The sequence below is a fragment of the Acinonyx jubatus genome, chromosome B3, assembly GCF_027475565.1.
Source record: "Acinonyx jubatus isolate Ajub_Pintada_27869175 chromosome B3, VMU_Ajub_asm_v1.0, whole genome shotgun sequence".
NCBI lineage: Eukaryota > Metazoa > Chordata > Mammalia > Carnivora > Felidae > Acinonyx > Acinonyx jubatus.
In genome coordinates, this window is record NC_069386.1 from 59,423,079 (window position 1) to 59,448,289 (window position 25,211).

At 37.8% G+C, this 25,211-nt stretch overlaps 1 protein-coding gene across 11 annotated transcripts in view; it reads right to left on the reverse strand.

Moving 5' to 3' along the window:
* Positions 1 to 25,211, reverse strand: part of STARD9 (StAR related lipid transfer domain containing 9) — a 127,367-nt gene that overhangs the window by 51,113 nt on the left and 51,043 nt on the right. For 10 of the 11 annotated variants that reach the window (XR_008299216.1, XR_003423059.2, XM_027067032.2 and 7 more), the window contains 8 exons: positions 22,498 to 22,530; positions 22,348 to 22,409; positions 20,455 to 20,567; positions 11,204 to 11,273; positions 9,503 to 9,575; positions 2,072 to 2,139; positions 799 to 896; positions 178 to 387 (listed from right to left, as the gene is read on the reverse strand). Coding sequence is in view for 9 of the 11 variants with exons in the window: in XM_027067032.2 (XP_026922833.2) it covers positions 178 to 387; positions 799 to 896; positions 2,072 to 2,139; positions 9,503 to 9,575; positions 11,204 to 11,273; positions 20,455 to 20,567; positions 22,348 to 22,409; positions 22,498 to 22,530 (727 nt within the window). In the remaining 2 variants the exon portion in view is untranslated. Of the gene's footprint in view, positions 1 to 177; positions 388 to 798; positions 897 to 2,071; positions 2,140 to 9,502; positions 9,576 to 11,203; positions 11,274 to 20,454; positions 20,568 to 22,347; positions 22,410 to 22,497; positions 22,531 to 25,211 lie in introns of those variants that run through there. The other variant, XM_053224115.1, reaches the window with a different exon arrangement.

Consider the following 25,211-nt stretch of genomic DNA (forward strand, 5'->3'; position numbering starts at 1 on the left):
GTAGAAGGAGAAAGTTAAAAATGACGCCAAGCCCTTCCGACCCAGCCTGTAACCACTTGCCTTACTGCTATCGTCCATGCTGTATTATGAGACCCTTAATGAAGCAGGTGGTCATGGCCCCTTCTCTGAGGCAGAGTACCAGTCCCAACACAGAACCAGCTCCAGCATCCCACTCACTGGCAACCATGATAGTTTTGGAGTTGCCGCCAAGGCTGTCCTTCAGCAGCCAGGTCAACACGGAGTCCCGGTATGGGATATAAGACTGCCTCCGAGAGGGCCCCCCTCCACTGCTTGTCCCAGAAGGAGAGCTAGGGATCCCACTGTCACCACCATCACTGGCTGCACTGTTGAGGCTCTGGCAGCTGCTGAATGCTTGAGAATTCTGGGCTTTAAAGACAAAAAAATAATAAAAGTGGAGGGAAAAAGGAATCATGAAACACACGCAGTAAAACAATGGTTGGAGAACACAAATTTAAGTATCACACTTCCTAATCCCTCTCTGCATATGATAGGATGCTACAAGTTTGAACCCTGAATTAGACTTTGGACTCATGACATGGAGTATCTGAGTCACATGATATTTCAGTCTCCTCTCTTTTTGAAACGAGAGGGATGGGAGGATGACCATAGTGTTCTCAATCACAGACAAGTATCAATTTTTACGATATTCACCCAGAAGCTAAGTTTATAAAAAAAGAACCTTGTAAATGTCTATCCCAGCTTGACAAGATGAAAATATAGGAGTTATTTTCCAAAGTCTCCCTCCCACTCTGATGATCCAGTCTATCAGCAAAGTACCTAAAGTGGAGATGACAATTCCCAGAGTCACAAGAGACTTGTTGATATTGGCTCCTTCAGTAATCCGGTCCTTACAGTAACTGGGATCTGCTCTTTCACTAAATAATCAATGAAAAGAAGAAGAAAAACAAACAGGAAGACACTGTCCTTATAATACTGCTGAAAGACACTATCCATTATGTTGTACATTTTGTAAGAAGCCCACATGTTAAATTCTTTTTAGAATTCAGTGCCCGAAAAAGTATTACCATCTTGTAACCAACTGGCATTCTTCCACTTCTCAGGCAATAGAAATCAAATAATTCATTACATTTTTATTTTGGCTGCCAGAGCACTTTCAGCTAACTAATGCTCATTTACAGTAATGATATTAGCATAGATTTTTCATATACTCACATCTGCCCAATCTCTGTTTTAATTTCACCTATTAATGGCTTTATGGTATCTGGGTCGTTATCTGTCAATTGTTTTAAATTTCTTTTTTAAGTCAATGGGAAATATTGAAGATTCACACTTCCAGGTGCCTGATATAGTTTCTTTCAGAGAGCATTTCATTTTTTTCTCCCAAAATGCCAGAGTTGCAGCTGACAGAGACAACACTTCATTTTTAAGGGAATGATGTACCATAGTAATAAATTAACAGTTTTAAAATAAGAAAATTTGCTTTATCTCATCTCACACTTTTGTGTGTGACCACAGAAGAAAGAAGACTTTCTTCTCTCTGAATATACATGTGACTACAATCCATGCTTTCTTCTAATACTTAGAAGGTCATATCTTCTCCTCTATGCTATGGTATTTTTATAAGCTTGCTTTCTTTTTTTTTTCCAGTAATGATAGGCTGCATGAAACCAATATTAAGTCAAAGAAAAAAAGTGTACTAAACTGGTTACTTCCACTTAGAGCAGTGGTTTTTCATCTTGACTATACACTAGAATCACCTGGGCAGCTTCAAAAACTACTGACGTCTGCACTGCCTCTGGTCCCACTAATAATGCTATTTATTTGATCAGAGGTGAAACCCAGGCACTGAGAATTTTTAAAGGCCCCAGGTGATGTTAATAAGCAGCTAAGATTTATAACCCCTGACATCGGAGATTTTGCAGCCCCTAGAAAACTATAATTTCTTAACATGGCATTCAACAATTTGTTTCTTTTGTAATTTTCTCAGGATGACTGATATGTGGAAAAGGCGGAACAAGTTTATTCCCTGTAAAATGGGCAAGAACAAGGTCAAGGGATTAATTCCCCTTGGCTCTGAAATCCTAATTACCTGCCTGCTAGGTCCACAAGGTTGATCTTGCTAGCAATTTCAGAGGGGAGGTTGTTCTCCAGGATTGCCTAAGGAAGAAAGCACATTTAAAGCTTGTCATTTGGAAAAGTGTAGTATTTCCCCCTTAGACACCCTCCCTGAACAAGGTGATATTCTGGATTTTTATCCAAATCACTCAAAAAATCTGTATATGAATGTGCTCTGAACCAGATGAGCTCTCAAAGTTTGATAAGTCAATCAGTAAGCTCTGGGTCCTTACTTCATTGAAAATAGAGCAGGACAAAAACTAAAAAAAAAAAAAAAAAAAAAGGAGGGGGGTGCCTGGGTGGCTCAGTCAGTTGAATGTCCGACTTCAGCTCAGGTCATGATCTTGCGGTTCATGGGTTTGAATCCCATGTTGGGCTCTGTGCTGACAGCTCAGAGCCTGGAGCCTGCTTCGGATTCTGTGTCTCCCTCTCCTTCTCTATGCCCTTCCCCTGCTTATGTTGTGTGTGTGTGTCTCAAAAATAAATAAACATTAAAAAAATTTTTTTAAAAAAGAAAATAGAGCAGGACTTCCACAGTGGGCAAATCCCCATGAGGTCCTCTGAGCACAATTTTCAGAGGTACCAGAAATTTTAGTACAATTTAGCAGGCAAATGCTTGACTCCCCTCCTGGGGACTGACTCTCATCAGTAGAGATCCACAGCAGGTGCAGGGCCCCCAACTGGAGTCACAGCATGTTCACTTACTAGGGCAAGCACTCTACCTATGTTCTCAATTCAGGAGCATCCAGCTCTCAAGAAAAAACCTATTTTGCCTTTAAAAAAAAATTAAGTGTAGGGTTTTGTTGTTTCATTTTAATGTTGTGCATCGATTACCAAAATCCAGGAGGGTTTTTTTTGGGTGGGGGATGTTTTTCATTTTAGAGAGAGAAAGGGCGAGCATGTGTGAGCAGGGAAGAGGGGGAGAGGGGGAGGGAGAGAATCTTAAGTAGGCTTCACGCTCAGCATAGAGCCCGACACAGGGCTTGATCCCACAATACTGGGATCATAACCTGAGTGGAAATCAAGAGTCAGACACTCAAACAGCTGAGGCACCCAGGTGCCCCAAAATCCAGTTTTAAAACATTTCCAATAACTCCCCAAGTTCCCCCAAGTCAGAACACAATCAATCTCCATTCCTATCCCTTTCCCCAGGCAACCACTCATCAATTTTCTACATATAAATTCGTCTTCTCAGGGGCGCCTGGGAGGCTCAGTCCGTTAACTGTCCAACTTCAGCTCAGGTCATGATCACGTGGTTCATGGATCTGAGCCCCTCCTAGGGCTCTGTGCTGACAGCTCAGAGCCTGGAGCCTGCTTCAGATTTTGTGTCTCCCTTTCTCTCTCCCCCTCCCCTGCTCACGCTGTCAAAAATAAACATTAAAAATTTTTAAATTTGTCTTCTCAGTATATTTCATACAAATGGAATTACACAATGTCTAGCTTCTTTCACTGTGCATAACTATTTTGAGATTCATCCGTGTTGAGGTATGTATCAAGAGTTCATTCCTTTTTATTGCTGAGTAATATTCCATTATATGAATATATCAGGTTCAACTTATCCCTTCTTCACCTCTTGATTGACATTTGGATCATGTCCAGCTTTGAGCAATTACAAGTAAAGCTGCTATGAATATTTGAGTCCAAGTCTTTGTACAAACATACCATTTCTTTTCTCTTGGGAAAAATAGCTAGGCATGGAATGGCTGGATCATATGGTAGCTACATGTTTAAATTCTTTTCCAAAGTTGTACCATTTTATATTCCAACTGGTAATATAGTTGACAAGAACTTCAGCTCCTACATAGCAGGTCATGATTTAGTACAATCACTCTTTTAAATTTAGGTATTTTAGGGATGCCTGGGTGACTCAGTCGGTTAAGTGTCCAACTTTGGCTCAGATCATGATCTCACAGTTCCTGAGTTCAAGTCCCACATTGGGCTCTGTGGAGCCTGGAGCCTGCTTCAGATTCTGTGTCTCCCCATCTCTCTGCCCCTCCCCAGCTCGCACTCTGTCTCTATCTCTCTCAAATATAAACATTTAAAAATAAATAAATTTAGGTATTTTAAAAGGTGGATAGTGGTATCTCATTTAACTTTCAGTCCCTTAATGATTAATGATGTCTGCATCTTTTCAAGGGCTTGATAACCATCTATATATTTTCTTTAGTGAAGTGCTGGCCTAAAATTTTTGCCCACTGTTGTAAGTTGTTTTCTTATTACAATGAGTTTAGATAGTTCTATATATATTATGGATACAAGTCCTTTATCAGGTATGTTTTACAGATATATTTTTCCTATCTGTGGCTTTTTTAAAATTCTCTCAATAATGTCTTTCAAAGAAACGTTTTAAATTTTGACCAATTGCAAATTTCAATTTGTTCTTTTGTTCAATTCAATTTATCAAAAAACCCTTTGCCTAATCCAGTATCACGAAGGTTCTCCCAAGTTATCTTCAAATTTAATAGTTTCAGGCTTTACATTTATATCTATGGTCTAGTTGGAGTTAATTTCTGGATAAAGTGCAAGGTATGGATTACAGTTGTTTTCTTCTGGTTTTGGTGTGGGTTTTGTTTAGTTTTGTTTTGTTGGTTTTGTAGGGGTTTTTTTTGTTTTGTTTTAACATATAGCTATCCAATTGTCCTACCACCATTTGTTGAAAAGATTATACATTCTCCACTGAATTGTCTTTGCCAAGTTTGTGAAAAGGCAGTTGCCTGTACATAGATTTATTTTGGACTCCCTTCTATTCCATGGATCTATTTGTCTATCTTAATGTTAATGCCACACTGTCTTAGCCTTTTATTTTTACCTTAAAAATATTTTTATTAGGGTAAATTCCAAACATATAGGACAGTAGAAAAACAGTATAATGAGTTCTCACGTACCTGTCAATGTATGGCCAGGCTCACTTTGCTTATATCCCCACTATTTCACCACCCGCATTATTGTGAAGTCAATTCATCACTACAATTTCAACTGCAAATATTACAGTATGCATCTCTAAAAAACCCTTAAAAAACACAACCACAATACCATCGGTATACCTAGAACATTATCAACAATTCCTCAGAGCATCAAATATCTAGTCATTTTTCAAATTTCCTATTCAATTTTTTTTTAGTTTCTTTGAATCAGAATCCAACTAAAGTCCTACATATTATGATTAGTTGATGTATCTATCATTTTTGTAAGGTAGAGAACATTAAATGTGAATGTGCCATAATTTGTTTTTCCAGTTTTATTGAGATATAATTGATATACATTGCTTAAGTTTAAGATGTATAACAATGATTTGATATATGTATATATTGCAAAATGATTACCACAATAAGTTTTGACATCCATTACTTCACACGATTACAATTTTTTTGTCCTTGTGATGTGAATTTTTAAGATCTCTTAGCAACTTTCAAATAATAATCTATCATTGTTAACTCTAGTCATAAAGTTTTACTTTACATCCCCAGAACTTATTTATCTTACAACTGCATACTTTAGCTTTATTCAATATATGGTTTATCCTGGAGAATGGGCTAGGTGCACTAGAAAATGTATTCTAGGGGCGCCTGGCTGGCTCAGTCGGTGGAGCATCTGACTCTTGATCCCAGGGTTGGGAGTTTAAGCCCCACTTGGGCGTGGAGCTTACTTTAAAAGAAAGAAAGAAAATGTATTCTGTAGATGTTAAGTGTTAAATGTCAGGTCACATTGGTTAATAATGTTGATCAAATCTTCTATATCCTTGCCGATTTCTGCCAAGTTCTTCTACCAATTACTGAAAGTGGATTACTGAAATCTCCAACTACTGTAACTGAACTATTTGTCCTATTTCTTCTTACATTTTAGAGCTCTACTGTTGGAAGCACATACATGTATAATTGTTATAACTTTTTTTTTAACATTTATTTATTTTTGAGAGGCAGAGAGAAACAGAGCACAAGTCGGGGAGGGGCAGAGAGAGAATGAGACACAGAATCCAAAGCAGGCTCCAGGCTCCACAGAGCCCAATGCAGGGCTCCAACTCACAAACCATGAGTTCATGACCTGAGCCAAAGTCGGACCCTTAGCCAACTGAGCCACCCAGGCGCCCCTAATTGTTACATCTTTTTGATGTACAGACCTTTTATCATTATTAAATGTCCCTTTCTGTCTATAGTATTTGTCTTAAAATTTATTTTTTGCCTGACGTTAACATAGTACTGTAAGTCTCTTATGGTCACTATTTGCATGGTGTATATTTTTTTATCCCTTTACTTTCAACATACTTGTATCTTTGGCTCTAAGGGCTGTTTCTTGTAGACAGCATACATATAGTTGAGTTCTGTTTTTATCCAATCTGACAATTTATACTCTCATCCAATCACACTTAATGGAATTACTGATGTGTTCAAAACTATTTCTACTCTATTTATTTTCCAAATGTCTCATATATTTTTTACACCTCCGTTCTCTCTTCATTGCCTTTTCTGTGTTAAATAATTATTTTTAGTATGCCATTTTAATTTCTGATTTTAATTTTTTTTTTTTAACGTTTATTTATTTTTGAGACAGAGAAAGACAGAGCATGAACAGGGGAGGGTCAGAGAGAGAGGGAGACACAGAATCCGAAACAGGCTCCAGGCTCTGAGCTGTCAGCACAGAACCCAACGCGGGGCTCGAACTCACGGACCGTGAGATCATGACCTGAGCCAAAGTCGGACGCTTAACCGACCAAGCCACCCAGGAGCCCCAAATTTCTGATTTTTGAATTACATTTTTTAGCTACTTTCTTAGTGATTGCTCTACAGATTACAACATGCATCACAACTTATCACAATCAACTTCAAAACAATACTAACTTAATTCCTATAAATATAGAAACTTTGCTTGAATAGATCTCCTTTTCCTTCCTACTCCTTTGTCCTATTAGTGTCAATATGTATGACAATGTATGTAATGTATAGTGATTATAATACAGCATTATAATTATTGTTTTATACAATCTTATTTTTAATAACATTAGAAGAAAAAATAAATATATTTATGTAGCTTTTTATATTAACCCACATATTTCCTGTCCTCAAAACTTTTCGTTTCTTCTTGTAGACTTAGGTTACTGATATTACTTTCTTTCAGCATGAAACATTTCATTTGGTTTTCTTGTAAGGTAGGCTTGCTAGCAATAAATTCTGGCGGTTTTTTTCTTTTCTTTTTTATCTAGGAATGTTCTTATTTCATCTTAATTTTGGGAAGTTAGTTTTGCTGCATAGAGAATTCTTGGTTGACAGTTTTATTTCCTTTCAGTACTCTGTTTTCTGGGGTCGAATATTTCTGGTGAGAAGTTGTCCATTAATCATGTAATTGTTCTCTTATATATCCTGAGTCATTTTTCTCTAGCTGCATTCAAGATTTGCTTTTTGTCTTTCAATAATTTGACTAAGATGTGTCTAGGTATGAATCTTTTTATATTTATTTTACTCAGAGATTTCAAAATACTTCTATCTGTACATTAATGATTTTCAACAAATATTGGAATTTTTGGCCACTATTTTTCAAAATTTTCTTATGCTTATTTTCTTATGTCTTTCTGGGATGTCCATTACACTTAAGTTAACACATTTGCTGTGGTCCAACAGGTCTGTGAGGCTCTGTACTTTTTTCTTTAATCTTTTTACTCTCTTTTCTTCAAAATGTTTGATTTCTACTTGTCTGTATGCAAGTTCAGTAATTCTTCTGCCATCTCATATCTACTTGAGTCCCACCAGTAAATTTTTTTGTTTCAGTTATTATACAGCTCAATTCTGGGACTCCCATTTTATACAACAATTTCTAGGATTTTATTGAAATTTTCTAGAGTCACTGGCATAATTAAACAATTTAACATCTGGAGCACTTAGAATCAATTTCTACTGACTGTTACTGTTTATTTGTTTGTTTGTTTGTTTGTTTTTTCCCCCATGGCCATGAGTTGTAGTTTCTTACTTGCTTTTGCATGTCTAAATTTTTGGTCGAACACTAGCCATTTTAGATAACATACTGTAACAACTCTGAATTCTGTTATTTTTTTTCCCCTTGAAAGTGGCAGTGGTTGTTGGGTTTCTCTTGTAACTTGCCTAGGCTAAAAATCTCTAAAATCTGCCTCCCCAGCAATACATAGCCAAAGAATTCTCTGTTCAGTTTTTTCCTTTAGTTGTTTTTACCTCTAAGCTTGGCCTTTTGGGGGCCACTGTGTGTCTACGTAGCTAAGTATTCAACAAAATACAGGTCATAAATTATAATCAAGCATCTTGAGCCAATAAAATCTCTATTCTCTGTTAATGGATCTATGTGTGGGCTGGGGAATGCATTAAAAGTTCAGTTTTAGGTTTAGGTTCTGTTCAATACAGGATATGTAAAGATCTTATCAAGTCTGCTATGGCTGCATCATCTTCCAGAACTTCCTGTTAAATCCCCAGGTAATTTGCCAGTTCATTTTTTGCCTGAAACAGACTCACAACCTCAGTCTTAAGGGAGCTATTGATCTCCTGTTCCTTGCCATCAAGAGCACCACTCTAACTTGAAAAAGGTCCAAATCATGTGAACTCCTCTAGCAGCGGTAGCAACAAAGGTGCTGGCTTTCATGGCCTTCTGTTCCCTCACTCAACTACCTCACTGACAGAGACAGGTGGGGATAGTAACAGCCTAAGGCAACACACCACAGGTTTGTACTATTCTTACCTGCAATTTGGTAGTTTTCTTAAACAAATGTGTGGTTTATTATATGACTCTGGTCTATTTTTAGAGAGGAGAAATGGTTATTTTGACAGTTTTGATCAGGTTTATAGTTGCTTTTGAGAGATAGGATTTGTTGATCTCTTTACTCCATCATAATAGAAGTAAATCTTCAACCTTTTCATTTTAACGCTTATATTTATTTCAGTCTTGCTCCTTGTTTTATCTTTTTAGTGTTTATTTATTTATTTTGAGAGAGAGAGAGTACATGGAAGAGAGAGTTGGGAGGGGAAGAGAGAGGATCTCAGGCAGGCTCTGTGCTGCCAGTGCAGAGCCCGACATGGGGCTCGATCCCACAAACCATGGGATCATGACCTAAGCCAACATCAAGAGTTGGACACTTAACCAACTGAACCACCTAGGTGCCCCTTGCTTGTTTTAAATGCTCATATTGATCACATAGATATAAAAGTGCTTTGAAATGTTAAAAGTAAATATAAGTTGAAGATATTTTGATTAGTTTTTATGAAACTGCCTCCACCCTTTCTGGTGTAGAGCTTAGTAGATTGTATGTAGGTCCTCCTTGTGACATTAGATCACAGTAAAGGACCTGTAAATGGAAAGGTAAGAAGAAAGGAAAAGAAGTAAGAAAAGACAAGAAAGCCGTCAAAAGGGACTGAGAAAGGAAGAAATCTAAGCAAATAAAGGGGTAACCAACCTGTGTATAGTAGATAGTGAAGATGGCATGGGATCTGCTGCTGGCTTCATGAACATGAGTGGCTGCTGTGATTCTGTGTACATAAAGGAAGATAATTAGGATAGGTATTGTTTATGCACGGTGGATCCTTAAGAATCCATGGGGAACACAAGAAGTGTTAGTGTCGAGGTTCACAGGTGAGAATCACAAAACATCCATATTTAGTCCAGTTTAGTTAGGAGAGCAGTCCAAAGATGGCAGAAGCAGCATTCTAGGTATGGATATCTGAGAATAAAAGGCAGTGTAGCGTCATATTAAACCACATTAGGACATTTTTAAGCAAAAGCAGCAAAAATCAGAGTTGAAAAGGGGAATACTAGAGTGTCGCCAACCTGGAAGAATATCCCCAAAATAGACCCATTTAAAGGAAACAAGAGGAAATAGAGAGCTTGTCGAAGAAGCCTCAAAGAAAAAGTAAAACGTGATTAAACACTAAGTATTAATGTTGTAGTGTCAGAAAGGGATTTGAAATGAGATCCTGAATTATGTCAAAGTCATACTTAAGCAAGGTGGAATGCATAACCTCTTTTAGAATTCATTGAAATATTAATCCTTAAAGTCAGAAGAGTCTTCCCTTCATCTAAATCTAAGTCAATCATGTTTCAGTTTAAGACCATCTTACTGACTTCTGTTCTCAGAGGAGCTGGGGAATGGAAGAAGAGTCAAACTCCAAAGACAGGTCTCATGATTCAAGGATAAAGAGGAAAAAGTGAAGCCTGACACTTAAAGATCAAGGAACACAGGGTATCCTGAAGACCAGAGTCAAGTGCCTCCAGGATAGTTCCATGAAACCCAAGTAGAATGTCAAACTTAAAGTTCTTCTTTTGGGGCCCCTGAGTGGCTCAGTCAGGTGAGCATCTGACTTTGGCTCAAGTCATGATCTCAGGGTTTTTGAGTTCAAGCCCCATATCGTGCTCACAGCTGTGAGCACACAGCCTGCTTAGGATCCTCTGTCCTCCTCTCTCTGCCCCTCCCCTGCTTGCATGCTCTCAAAAATGAGTAAAACATTTAAAAATTAAAAAATAAAGTTCTTCTTTTATGGTCAATTAACTTGGACATGCTATTAATAGGGTAAATAGAAGACTAAATCCCAACATTTTTCCCAGGTAAAAAAGTCTGTTCTTTCAGGCATATACTAGTAACAGTCTCAGTATTTCCTAGTAACCAACGATATGGAATGTTATCACAATTTACAATAGCTTTTAGAAGAGTCTACAGCACTTATTCATAGCAGATTCAAAACAGTCTTTTTTTAGGTATCCTTTACAAATATATCAAACTAGAAGAAAAATGGTTTTCTGAAACATTTTAAACTATACTGGTTCTTATCTCTATCAAGCCTACAGAAAGAACAATGCAGGCAAGAATCTTTCTTTAGTCAAAATAGCAAAAGTTGTGTATTATAAGACAAAGCACAGAGTAACTCTGGGCTTACTGCCTAATATTATTATATCCAGAACAAACTCCAGCCTATCTACTAGTGAGAAATGCATGAAATCTTAGCCCCTTCCGCTGGGTACATTACTGTTCTGAGAAAGGTCTCCTGATGGTGAATGTGGGAAGCTACAGAGAGAAGTATAATCATATACTCCAAAAGGGAGATGAGAACACAGGAAAGATGAATGAGGCTGAAAGAAGGACAGCAACAAATAAACCTGTTACCTGTTTGCTATTCCCTCCTCCAAGAGTTGAATTACTTGCTTATAGTTGGTAACTACATGTTGAGATAAACCTATCAGATTTGTGAGGGAGGAAAAAACAAAATAAATAAAATGTTTGATAAAGTTTAACTTCTTCCTGTAGGTCATTAACTTTATCCTATTTTATATAATTTGATAGACAAGAATAAGAGACCTTGACTAAATTCATTAAGATAATAAATTAAATCCACAAATATTTATTGGAAGCCTATTGTCAGGCATTATGATAGGCTCTGGAACCACAGGTCTCTGCCCTCACAGAAAATATAGTCTAGAATTCATACAGTGGTTCTGCTAACAACAACAAAAACAACAGCAATTCCTTACAATTTAGCTACATAGAGTATAAGAAAAGATTTTATATTCCCTCACATTTGGCCCTCATAAAATTTCTGAGGTAAACAGATGCTATGCACCCCACCAGACAGCAGACTCAATTTGGCATGCAAAACATACAGTACACATGTCCCTATGCAAACACAGTTTACAATCGTAAGAAGTTATACTATACAAAACCATATGGCCAAATGCCATAGGAGTAGAAGAGATAATAAATGCTAAGGCGATCAGAGGAGTGGCCAGGGCAGGCTCCATGAAGGAAGTGAGACTTGAATTTAGTCACAGAATAGGTAGGCTTTAGATAGGTAAAGAGGAGCTTAAGGATATGAAAGCAAGTCTTTATGGGTTGTTAGTGACCAAATCAAAAAGTGCCTTCACAACTGAGTCAGAGATTCAGGAAAAAAAGTAACTTCACTGGCTCATTGCTGAATACAATTAGGCTACAAATTAGCAAAGCAATTTCAACACTGACTGGATTTCTTTATTTTATTTTATTTTTTTCAACGTTTATTTATTTTTGGGACAGAGAGAGACAGAGCATGAACGGGGGAGGGGCAGAGAGAGAGGGAGACACAGAATCGGAAACAGGCTCCAGGCTCTGAGCCATCAGCCCAGAGCCTGACGCGGGGCTCGAACTCACGGACCGCGAGATCGTGACCTGGCTGAAGTCGGACGCTTAACCGATTGCGCCACCCAGGCGCCCCTGGATTTCTTTATTTTAAGAAATTATTGGTAAAGCCACAATGAGATATCACCTCACACGTGTCAGAATGGCTAAAATCAAAAACACAAGAAACAACAAGTGTTGGCAAGGACACGGAGAAGAAGGAACCCTCGTGCACTGTTGGTAGGAATGTAAACTGGTGTGGCCGCTATGGAAAACAGTATGGAGGTTCCTCAAAAAATTAAAAATAGAACTACTATATGGCCCAATAATTCCACTATTTACTCAAAGAATACAAAAATTCTTTTTTTTTTTAATTTTTTTTTAATGTTTCTTTATTTGGAGAGGGAGAGACAGAGAGAAAGAGAGAGAGAGCATGATCAGAGGAGGGGCAGAGAGAGAGGGAGACACAGCATCCGAAGCAGGCTCCAGGCTCTGAGCTGTCAGCACAGAGCCCGATATGGGGCTCAAACTCACCAAACGTGAGATCATGACCTGAGTGGAAGTCAGATACTCAACTGACTGAGTGACTCAGGGGCCCCAAGAACACAAAAATTCTAATTTGAAAAGATATATGCACCTCTGTTTATTGCATTATTTACAACAGTCAAAATATGGAAGCAGCCCAGGGTCCATCGATAGACGAATGGATAAAGGAATTGTGGTATAAGGGCGCCTGGGTGATTCAGTCAGTGGGCATCCTACTCTTGATTTCACCTCAGGTTATGAACATGGAGTTGTGGGATCAAGCCCCAAGTTGGGCTCCACACTGAGCATACAGCCTGTTTGGGATTCTCTTTCTCCCTCCCTTTGCCCCTCTCCCCTGCTTGTTTTCTCTCTCTCTCTCAAAAAAACAAACAAACAGAAATTGTGCTGTATATATATATACAATGGAATATTGCTCAGCCATAAAAAAAAAAGAATGAAATCTTGGGGTGCCTGTGTGGCTCAGTTGGTCGAGCATCCAACTTCAGCTCAGGTCATGATCTCGCAGTTCATGAGTTCAAGCCCTGGGTCAGGCTCTGTGCTAACAGCTCAGAGCTTGGAGTCTGCTTTGTATTCTGTGTCTCCCTCTCTCTTCCTGTTCATGCTCGCTTGCTCTCTCTCTCTCTCTCTCTCAAAAATAAATAAACATTAAAAGAATATTTTTAAAGAATGAAACCTTGCCATTTGCAACAACATAGATGAAGCTAAGAAGTATAATGCTCAGTGAAATAAGAAAGAAAAACACCATATGATTTCACTCATATGTGGAATTTAAGAAACAAAACAAAAGAACAAAGGGGAAAAAAAGAGACCAAAAAAAACAGACTCTTAAACTATAGAGAACAAACTGATGGTTATCAGAGGGGAGGTGGTTGGGGAGATGGGTGAAATAGGTGATGGAGATTGTAAGTACCCTTATCGCGATGAGCCCTGGGTGATGTATGGAATTGCTGGATCATTACGTGAAACTAATATAACACTGTATGTTAACTATAATGGATATAAACTAAAATTTAAAAAATAAGATTTTTTAATGAAATAAAATAATAAATAAAAAAGAAATTATTATTATTTAGATGTTATAATTAGTTTTATGGTTATGTTTTTTTTTTTTAATCTTTATCTTTTAGGGCTACATACTAAAATATTATAGATGAATTGATGTGACATATACAATTTGCCTTAAAACAACACAGAATGAGGGAAAGTAGACAGGAATATAAGTAGAGCAACACTGGCCAGGGGTTAATGATTATTGTAACTGGGTGATGAATACATGGGGGTTCATTATATTAGCCTATTTTTGTGTGTGTTCAAAATTCTAATAAAAAGTTTTAAAAATTGTGGTAATGATAAGTGAGATAACACAAATCAATCCTTCCAGTACAGACTATTAGAAAAATCTGGACAAGTAATATTAAAGACATACGTTTTGAGGCACAGAGGGATACCCAGATATTAAAAACTTTCTGGCCATATACTGGGCGAAGATGAAAGCCCAGAGAAAAGAGGCCAGCATCTGGGGACACTTTTCCTCTGAGGTCATTTGCCAGATCTTGAGGGGATATGACTCAGAGCAGTTCCCTTGACAACCTCACTGTCTAGAGAAACCCAGACTGGAGTCCAGATCCCACCCACAGTTGCCCTATAGAACACCACTTGAGCTGGAAACCCAAAGGGCTAAAACACAGGAATAAAAGAGTTAGAAGTACATAGCCTTTGAAGGGTTTGCAACGCAGCTTTGAACGTTGCCAAAACTTAAATTGGACTGAGGTGATTCTGGATCACTAGCATATGCAGAAACCTGGACAAATAAAGAGAAGTCTTCTGCACAGAAAGATACCATTGTCCTACACCTTCAAATTATTTCTATAAAAAAATTTAGCCAACACTATCTGGCACAAAATTGTAACAAACCAAACATCCAAGTAGATCTGGCAATAAATAAATGAAAACCAGCAAAAATAATAGGCAATATAAAAGAATTATTCACCATGATCTAGTGGGATTCATTCCTGGGCTGTGGGGCTGGTTCAACATTCGCAGATCAATCAATGTGATACATCACATAGTACAAGAAAAGATAAGAACCATATGATCCTGTCAATTGATGCAGAAAAAGCATTTGACAAAATTCAGCATCGTTTAATAAAAACCCTCGAGAAAGTCGGGATAGAAGGAACATACTTAAACATCATAAAAGCCATTTATGAAAAGCCCACAGCTAATATCATCCTATATGGGGAAAAACTGAGAACTTTCCCCCTGAGGGAAACACGACAGGGATGTCCACTCTCACCGTCGTTGTTTAACATAGTGTTGGAAGTTCTAACATCAGCAATCAGACAACAAAAGGAAATCAAAGGCATCAAAATTGGCAAAGATCAAGTCAAGCTTTCACTTTTTGCAGATGACATGATACTATACATGGAAAACCCCATAGACTCCACCAAGTCTGCTACAACTGATATATGAATTCAGCAAAGTCGTAGGATACAAAATTAATGTACAGAAATCAGCCGCATTCTTATACACTAATAATGAAGCAACAGAAAGACAAATAAAGAAACTGATCCCATTCACAATTGCACCAAGAAGCATAAAATACCTAGGAATAAACCTAACCAAAGATGTAAAAGATCTGTATGCTGAAAACTATATAAAGCTTATGAAAGAAATTGAAGATACAAAGAAATGGAAAAACATTCTGTGCTCATGGACTGGAAGAATAAATATTGTTAAAATGTCACTACTACCCAAAGGTATCTACACATTCAATGCAATCCCAATCAAACTAGCACCAGCATTCTTCTCGAAGCAGAAGAAGCAATCCTAAAATTTGTATAGAACCACAAAAGACCCCACATGGCCAAATTAATATTGAAGAAGAAGACCAAAGCAGGAGGCATCACAATCCCAGACTTTAGCCTCTACTACAAAGCTGTAATCATCAAGACAGCATGGTATTGGCGTAAAAGAATTTTTTTAAATAAAAATTTAAAAAAATAATAATAGGCAATATAAATGCAAGAAAAATTCAGACCTTGGGGTTATGGTAACTTTAAAGTAACTCTGCTTACTATTTTCAAGGAACTAAATGCAAGATTATAAAACTTCAAAGAAAACTGGAAATTGTAATGAAAGGATCAAATGGAGATTTGGGAAATAAAAAGTACTACAGTGTAAATAAGAATTCAGTATCTAAATTTAATAGCAGGTTAGATACAACTGAAAAAAATAGTGAGTAGAAAGATAGGTCAGAATCATACACCCAAAATAAAGCACACAAAGACAAAATATAAAAAATATAGACAAGAGGGTAAGAATCATAGCACAGATAAGGAATTGGTCTAACATACCTGTAAGTGGAGTTACAGAAGGAAAGTAGTGGGAAAAAAGCAATATTAGAATAAATAATGACTAAAAAATATCCACAACTGATAAAGGGTCATTAAACAACAGACTCAAGAAGCCCAGCATGTGCACGAGGTAGACACCCACATGAGAAAGAGGACAGCAATGGCAAGGAGACAGATCACATGTAGGAAGGTAGATCAAAGAAGTATCTCCCCTGTTAGATAAAGGAATTACAAATATGAAAAGAGAGAAATCCAGAACGAACTGTGTTGTGTTAGACTGCAATTAAAGGTACTGGTATGAACACAGATTACTTAGCTCTGTCCACTCAGAGGGACATTTGGGCATACATAGCACCCAGACCCTAGCTTCTAAATATTATTCTCCACTAAAAAGGAACAGGACTCCTGGGAGAAATGGCTGATTCCAAGACTGAGGCAAAGAAAGTAGATGGGCCTGGAATATCTCTGTGCTAGAAAACAAGGAGGTGCTCAAAAAATAACAGTGATGTGTCAAAATGTCACAGAAGTGTACTCAAAGAGGATTCCTGAGTGCATCAAAATAAAAAAATCACAGTAAAAGAAGATAACCCATTGGATAAAATAGGAAACCATGAATCTAAACTGAAATAAATAAATTGAAAGTTAGATGACGATGGGATATGTACATGATTTCACAGTACTGCCCCACAAATACTTGTTGATCACAAAAGGAAAATAACAATTTCAGAGTGAAAAAGGCTGGCAGCTATCACCTTAAAAATCATAAGTAATGGGACACATTAAAATTGTATACTACTTGATGGCTGTCAAAGTTCATGAAGGTTAAAGAGAGACCAAGGAAACTTTCCAGACTAAAGAGTCCCAGAGAGACAAACTAAATGCAATCTGTGATTCTCAAATGGGCAATTATCAGGATAGTTAGGGAAACTTAAATGGGTTTTAATGATTAGATGGTAGCAACATGCCAAAGTTAATCTCCTGATTTCGGTGGTTGTGCTGTGATTATACAGGAGAACATTCCTATTTGGAGGAATGGAGGGAAAATACCCTAAAATAATCAGGGGAGATGGGTCATTAGGTTCGCAATTCACTCACAAATGGTTCAAGAAAAAAAGTTCTTTACACTGTACTTGCAACTTTTTAAAAAGTTTAATTTGTTTCAAAGTTAAAAAACAAAAAATTTAGGAGTGCCTGGGTGGCTCATTCAGTTAAGCATCTGACGGTTTCAGCTCAGGTCATGGTCTTATGATCCGTGGGTTCAAGTCCCAAATTGGGCTCTGTGCTGGCAGATCACAGCCTGCTTGGGATTCTCTCTCTCTCTCCCTCTCTCCCTCTCCCTCTGCCCCTCCCCTGCTCATGCTCTCTCTCCCTCTCAAAAAATAAAAAATAAAAAAAAACTCTTGGAAAACTTTTAGAAAAAAAAGAGAATACCCTTAATCTGCTAAGGCAATGTTTCTCAAAGCTGGTCCAAAGACTGGGTCTCAAATTGTTACTGGTATGTAATGAGATAGAAACAGAAATGAGAGTTTAAAAAACTTTTATAACAATATGACCAGTGATTTTATATCTTTTGAATTCGTAAAAAGAATTTGAGCTTATAATCAAGACGTCTTTCTCATTTTTCTAGTAATCCGTCTTTTTTTTTTTTAAGATTTTATTTTTAATCTCTACACCCAAGGTGGGGCTCAAACTCACAGCCCCAAGATCAAGAGTCGCATGCTCCTCCAACTGAGCTAGCCAGGCACCCCTAATTCATCTTTACTTTATCAAGGTTTTGGTTTGCCATAGATTGGAATTTTTTTTTAAACCTGGTCCTATATTTTTGCTATATTTTTATAAGTGTGTGATAAAGAATATTTATTAAAAACAAACACTATTGCAAATATCATACCTAATGGTAAAATGTTGAAGCTTTCCTCTGGGGACAAGATTAAATACTGCTAGCACTTTAATTTAATATGGTACCAGAGGTCCTGGTAAGTGCAGAAAGGCAAGAGGAAAAAAGGTTTAAGAATTAAATTAAAAAAAAAAAAAAGAAGTAAAAAAAAAAAACACGTAGATTGAACACATAGAATATTAAAAAAAATTTTTTTCAGAAACCCAATTACCTACCTCCAACACCTTCTACTTTGCACCTTATCCCTTTATGTTAAGATAAAGGCCAAGGCAAAAACATAATACTGTCCTTTTCTCACTTAGATAATACTTCAGACCCTATAACCACTAGCCTCTGATGTGTGCTTTGGGCAGAACTTTGTACGTTTCAGATTTGAACTTAATCTGTCATCTAATTAATAAACTTTTTAATGGAAGGTAATGGGCTACCCCCTTCCTTTCCTTTGATTTAGACAACTCTCAAGTTTCAGCTCACAATTCTGAACTAGAAGTGTAAGTTCTTATATTTTCATATTTCCTATGGCACCCTGCATAGTATAGGCATCTAGTAGGTACTCAATAAATTCCCAGAGAATTGGTTTCAAAGCAGAAACCACTTTCCACTTTGGAATCACATTCACAGAATGTATGAGCCCAAAGATGGAGGTACACAGACACGTATATAGGCAGGCAGGTAGGCAGATAATGTAAATAAATGAAGAAAGCAAATGTTTAAAAAACTAAAAGTAAAAAGTTTGCTGTAATGCCATCAGAGAGTAGTAAGGGGAATAATAGTTCAGTGTAACTATTCAGTCTTAGCTTCCAAGGCTGGTTCTGTACAACTTAAGTTCAAGGCTCCTTCATTGAGAAATGGGAGGAATGTTGACCTTTATTTGTCATGATTTGAGAAAATGCCCATCAACTTTAAGAAACATGTAACCCAAAGGATCTAAGAGACTTTTTGCTGGGTTAGAATTATTTCCTACCAACCATCCACCCTCCCCCTGAGGGTTCACACCATGAAAGTATCCAAAAGAGCCCTGAGATTTTAGTCCAGTTCCTGTCACTGACCTTGGGTATATGACCCAAGCTGAATGACTATGCATAAGTTCCTACCTTCTCCGGGTTTCAGGTGCAATGCCAATCAAAAAATCTATGATCACAGGTCTCCCTGATGTACAGGATTCTGTCCCACTCATCTCCTCCTATTCTAGGCAATGTTCCCAGTTCCAACCATGCCCCAGTGAGCTGTGTGATTTGGGAATATCCCCTAGCTTCTTGTAGCTTCATTTTAGCCTTTGTGCAATGGGAACAACTGGACTGTGTCTGAGGTTTCCTCTACTTCCCCACCACACACACACACACACACACACACACACACACACATTAAAATAAAACACAAAGGTGAGAAACTGTGACACTACTGCATCAACGCCTGGTCTGCCCTCAAAGTATTGTTTTACACAGAAATACATATCCACACAGTTTTACAGAGTAAACTCCACTGGCTCTTAGGAAAGCAAATGGCATTTTTGTTGTTTCCAGGCTGCTGTTTATGATGGAACATTTAGGAAAAGACAAAGGTAGCAGAATCAGTGACTGGTACACCTCCACTGGTCATGCCCTGGTCAAAGAAGAGACCAACTCTTGATGTCTGATATAACTCTCTTTTGTCAGGATTTAAATTAGCATATCTCTGAAGGAATAGGAGCATAGAATTTGAGTGTTATTTTTATAACGGCCTGAAAGGGTAAAAACTTCCTCCACAAAAGAACACAACTGTTTCTACATAATATTAAGATCTAGCCTAATGGAATAAGGCAAATGGTACCAAACACCAAGTATCAGCACTCAATGAGGAAGCAGTTCTGACCCGTGCTATGTGTGACATCTCCTCATTTCCCTATCACCACCAGTGGAAGAGAAAGTACTCAGAAAAGGAGAATGCCTGACCTGGGAGTCAGTCCAGGCCCTGCTGGACCTGGCACCACAGACCCAACCTTATACCATGCCACTTTCCCTCTCCTCCACCATGCTTTAGACACATTGGTCTCCTTGTAATCACCCAGCCCTTCTCTCAGGGCTTTTGCTCACGGTGCTCCTTCTACCTGAGTCACTCTTCCCCTTGCTACACCATTCTTCACGTGACTGGCTTCTGAATCTCCTCACATAAGTGTTTCCTGACCACGCTATGCAGATGGACTGCCTACACTGCCCAATGCTCTTTTCCATCATGACATCTATTTATTTTTTATTAGCTTTTTATCACTACTTTAATTGTTTGTTTTCTGCCTCACCCCCCACAAGACTATAAGCCTGCCTCTGAGGGCAGGATTGTCTTTTTTGTTTATTTCTATATATCCAGCATCTAGTACAGCAGGTGGCACATAGTAAGTATTCACTATACATCTGTTAAATGAATCAGTGACCATTAGGAAAGCTTCTCAGAATTCAGTTTGGTCTCAGACTTCCAGGACCACAGTGGCTCACCTTGTACATAGGGCCCCATCTCTGGGTGCTCCCTGACCCGCAGACTGTAGGACTTTTTTTGATCAGATTGCTTCAGCAGATCCCGCACTCGTTCATTATAGATTTCCAGAAAACTAAAGACATGTAGAACAAGGCACGTAATTACATTTTGAAAAATGGGGACATCTTTTCAAAATTACATTGTGAAAAAAGGCAACACATTAGATTTGGAAAAAAGTAGGGGAAACACTAAGCCAAGAATCAGAAGGTTCTAATTCTTGATCTAGTTCTACCTCTGACACTCTAAGACCTTGACCATGCCAAAGAGCCCCACTGAGTCTCTTTCTACATGTGCACAATTGTGCTGCTAGCGTTAGCTGTCATCACTTGACAGTCTTGGGTTTACAATGTCAGCGCTGACTCAAATTTAGCCTTCAAGAGGCTATTTCAGCATGGTTTTAGGATGCTGCCACCAGCCTATATCTTGATCAGGCCACCATACCGCAAAGTCTAAAGGCTTATTTCTTAAGTGATTTCCAAACATGATCTTTGAGCTCTTATTATTCTATGATGGCATCTTGAGAGCCAGTGTTGAGCAATGAGGACAGTTAAATGAATAAGATTCTGGTCCCTACCCCTAATTTAAGTAGGACAATTCTCATTTCACCTGTTTTATACACAGCAATTCTGGTTAATATATGCTGTATCTTATAGGTATCTACTAGCATTTCATTCCTTTTCAAAATAATAACATAGCTGGGCATCTGGCTGGCTCAGCTGGCGGAGCATACAACTCTTGATCTTGGGGTTGTGAGTTCAAGCCTCATGCTGGATGTACAGATTATTTAAAAATAAAATCTATAAAATAATAACAAAATAGCTACAATTCTTAATTAAAATCAGCAAAGGTTTTGTTAAATAAGAAAACATAATTTGGATGTAAATTTTAATAAATAAAAAAATTTAAAAAAAGAAAAAGAAAACAAACTTCTCACAGAAAGGTCTTCCTCATCAGAACACAGATGTTTGCCTGTGAAGCCGGTGACCAGAAAAAAAGGCTCCAGATCAGAGCTGAACACTATGCACATTCTTATAAACTGTTTCTTCTTAACCTTCCCAGATTTGGACACAGGAATCCCGGATGTCTCTCAGAGTAGTGGTTCCCAGATTTCACGGCCAATAAAACATTTAATATACATGTACATGCTCACAGACACACATATACATGTCTAAAAATTTTACTTTGCAAACTTAAAAAAATGTATAAATAATGTTCACTAACATTTAATTTTTAAAAAGGGCATTTATTCTTTTTGGGATGATGAAATGTTCTGGAATTAGTAAGGATGACTGCACAACCTTGTAAATATAAAAAAAAATCACTGAACTATACACTTTGGAGGCATGAATTTTATGGTATATGAATTATATCTCATGTTTTTTAAAAAGGACACTGAACACCAAAAAAACAGAATACCAAAAATTAAGGGCAATTGGTAACCTTGCACCAACATTTTCGCTACAGGCTCGTTAAAACTTCATATGGGAGTAATCAGCACTGTCTTGGAACTAGAGCTTAGGAACTACTGACCCAAAGAACAACCTACTGGAGCTGGAAGAGGAATTCCAACAGCTGGTGTTAAACTGTAAGGAAAGTGAAGAAAAGGAACCCAGATAGCCAGGGCAAGCTGGTCCACAGGAAACACCTGTTTAAGCCTGGGGATAGGAATTAAGATTCCTACAACCCAAAGATCTAAGTATGTTTCTCATCGCTCTATACTGCAAAATATTTCTGCTGTGATTTTTCTCCATTCCTCTAGATGACTCTTGAAGCAAAGAGAGGACAGCTGAACATGCTACAATTTGGAGTAGAAACGGAAATATCTTAGGCCCTAGGGCCTGACAGGTTCTTACCTTACTTTTATCCTACAAGAGGAAGGCAGTGGGGCATAGTCTTCCTCCCTGATGAAGAGACCCTGCACAAACCAGAGGGTTGGAGTTCACTGAAGGGAGTGTACAAAGGAGGTGTACTTTGAGAGGATCTAGTCAAAATAGAATCTATACCTCACATATCCGTGGCGTCAACCCAACAGAGGCCTAGAGAAGAGAAGAAAGGAAAGCATTACTGTTCACTTACAGTGAAGCTCTCCCACAACAACCAGGAACAAGGTTGGCAGGGGGATGGGCACATGGGTTCCCTGTGCTACCTCTTCGTTTTAGGCAGGTTCACTGGAAGTATGTAGAAGCTTCTATTTGCCTGTGCTCTCAGGAGACACTCACGGGAGGAATGTACCAGCTGAGAGGCAGATCACCACCGTAAGAAGGAAGAGTGGAGAAGCTAACAAACACAGGTACCTGCTTTCATGCAATAAAGATTACATCCTTCTTGGATAAACCTATTTACCACGGTGGGCCCTCCCAAAACACTTCTATCCCTACACATAGAGAACTAGAATACATGGGTGTTTAAAATATACATTTAGGGGGCACCTGGATGGCTCAGTTGGTTGAATGAAAATTTTGGCTCAGGTCATGACCTCACAGTTCGTGAGTTCATGCCCCACATTGGGCTCACTGCTTTCAGTGCAAAGCCCACTTCGAATCCTATCTCCCTCTCTCTCTGCCCCTCCCCTGCTTGAGCTCTCTCTCAAAAATAAACAAACATTAAAAAAATTAAAAAATAAAATAAAATACACATGGGGGGGTCTGGATGGCTCAATGGGCTAAGCATCCGAATCTTGATTTTGGCTCAGGTAATCATCTCCCAGTTCGTGGGATCCAGCCCCACGATGGGCTCTTCATTGACAGTGCAGAGCCTGCTTGAAATTCTCTCTTCCTCTCTCACTGCCCATCCTCCCACACTCTCTCTCAAAATAAATAAATTAAAAAATAAAATAAAATAAAGCACACATTTAGGGAAAAGTAGCTTCTTTTTTCATTTTAGACCCATTGTTAACATGTATGTAGGTTAAAGCTTTTATACCCGTGGTGCAGTCGGCATTTTCTTTTAATTTCAAATACATAAAGTCACACTAAACACAGACATAGTAGCAATGCGCTGAGCCCAAGGCAGCAGGGGTAATCTTTTTTTTTTTAATGTTTTTTTTTTTTAGGTTGTCTTTCTACTTTATTATTTTTAGCACAAAAATGTTTACTTTTAAGGAAGTCCAATTTATCTGGTTTTTTTTTCTTGCCACTTGTGATTTTGGTGCAGTATATCTAAAGTCATTGCCTAATTCAACATCACAATGATTTACTTCTATTTTGTTTTGTTTTCCAAAAAAACCCTACAATTTTAACACTTAAATTTAGATCTATGAATGATGTTGAATTACTTGTAGTTATGAGGTAGAGTTCTAGCATCTTTCATTTGCATGAGTGTATCTAGTTGTCCCAGCAACATTTTTTGAAAATACTATTCTTTGCCCATTGGATTGTCTTGGCACACTTGTGGAAAGTTTAAAAGTTTGTTTTTCTATTTTCTTCCATTGATTTATATGTCAATCCTTATAAGAGGTCCACACAATCTTAGTTTATCTTTCTAGTAAATGATGTTCTTTTTCAAAATTGTTTTGGATGTCCTGAGACCCTTTAATTTGCATATGCATTTTAAGATCAGCTTCCCAATTTCCACAAAAAAAAAATGGTAGCTGGATTTTTTCTTTTAATTTCTTTTTTAAAATTTACATCCAAATTGGTTAGCATACAGTGTAATAATGATTTCAGGAGTAGAATCCAGTGATTCATCCTCTACATATAACACCCAGTGCTCATCCCAACAATTGTCTTCTTTAATGCCTCTTGTTCATTTAGCCCATCCCCCCACGCACAACCCCTCTGGCAACCCTCAGTTTGTTCTCTATATTTAAGAGTCTCTTATGGTTTGTCCCCCTCCCTGTTTTTATATTATTTTTGCTTCCATTCCCTTACATTCATCTGTTTTGTATCTTAAATTCCACATATGAATGAAGTCATATGATATTTCTTTCTCTAATTTTGCTTAGTATACCTTCTAGTTCCATCCACATTGTTGCAAATGGCAAGATTTCATTCTTTTTGATTGCCAAGGAATATTCCATTGTGTGTGTGTGTGTGGTATGTGTGTGTATATGCGTATATGTATATATATATATCCACACACACATCTTCTTTATCCATTCATCTATCAATGACATTTGGGATCTTACCATACTTTGACTATTATCGATAGTGCTCCCATAAACATTGGGGTGCATGTGCCCCTTTGAAACAGCACACATGTATCCTTTGGATAAATACCTAGTACTCCAATTGCTGGGTCATAGGGTAATTCTATTTTTAATTTTTTTGACGAACCTCCATACTATTTTCCAGAGTGGCTACACCAGTTTACATTCCCATCAGCAGTCCAAAAGGATTCCTTTTTATCCGCATCCTCACCAACAACTGTTGTCGCCTGAGTTGTTAATTTCAGCCATTCTGACTGGTGTGAGGTGGTATCTCATTGTGGTTTTGATCTGTATTTACCTAATGATGAGTGACGTTGAGCATTTTTTCATGTATTTGTTGGCCATCTGGATGTCTTCTTTGGAAAAGTGTCATGTCTTTTGCCCATTTCTTCATTGGATTATTTGTTTTTTGGGGGTGTTGAGTTTGATAAATTCTTTATAGATTTTAGATACTAACCCTTTACCTGATATGTAACTGGCAAATATCTTTTCCCATTCTGTTGGTTGCCTTTTAGTCTTGCTGTTTCCTTCCCATGCAGAAGTTTTTTTATCTTGATGAGGTCCCAAGAG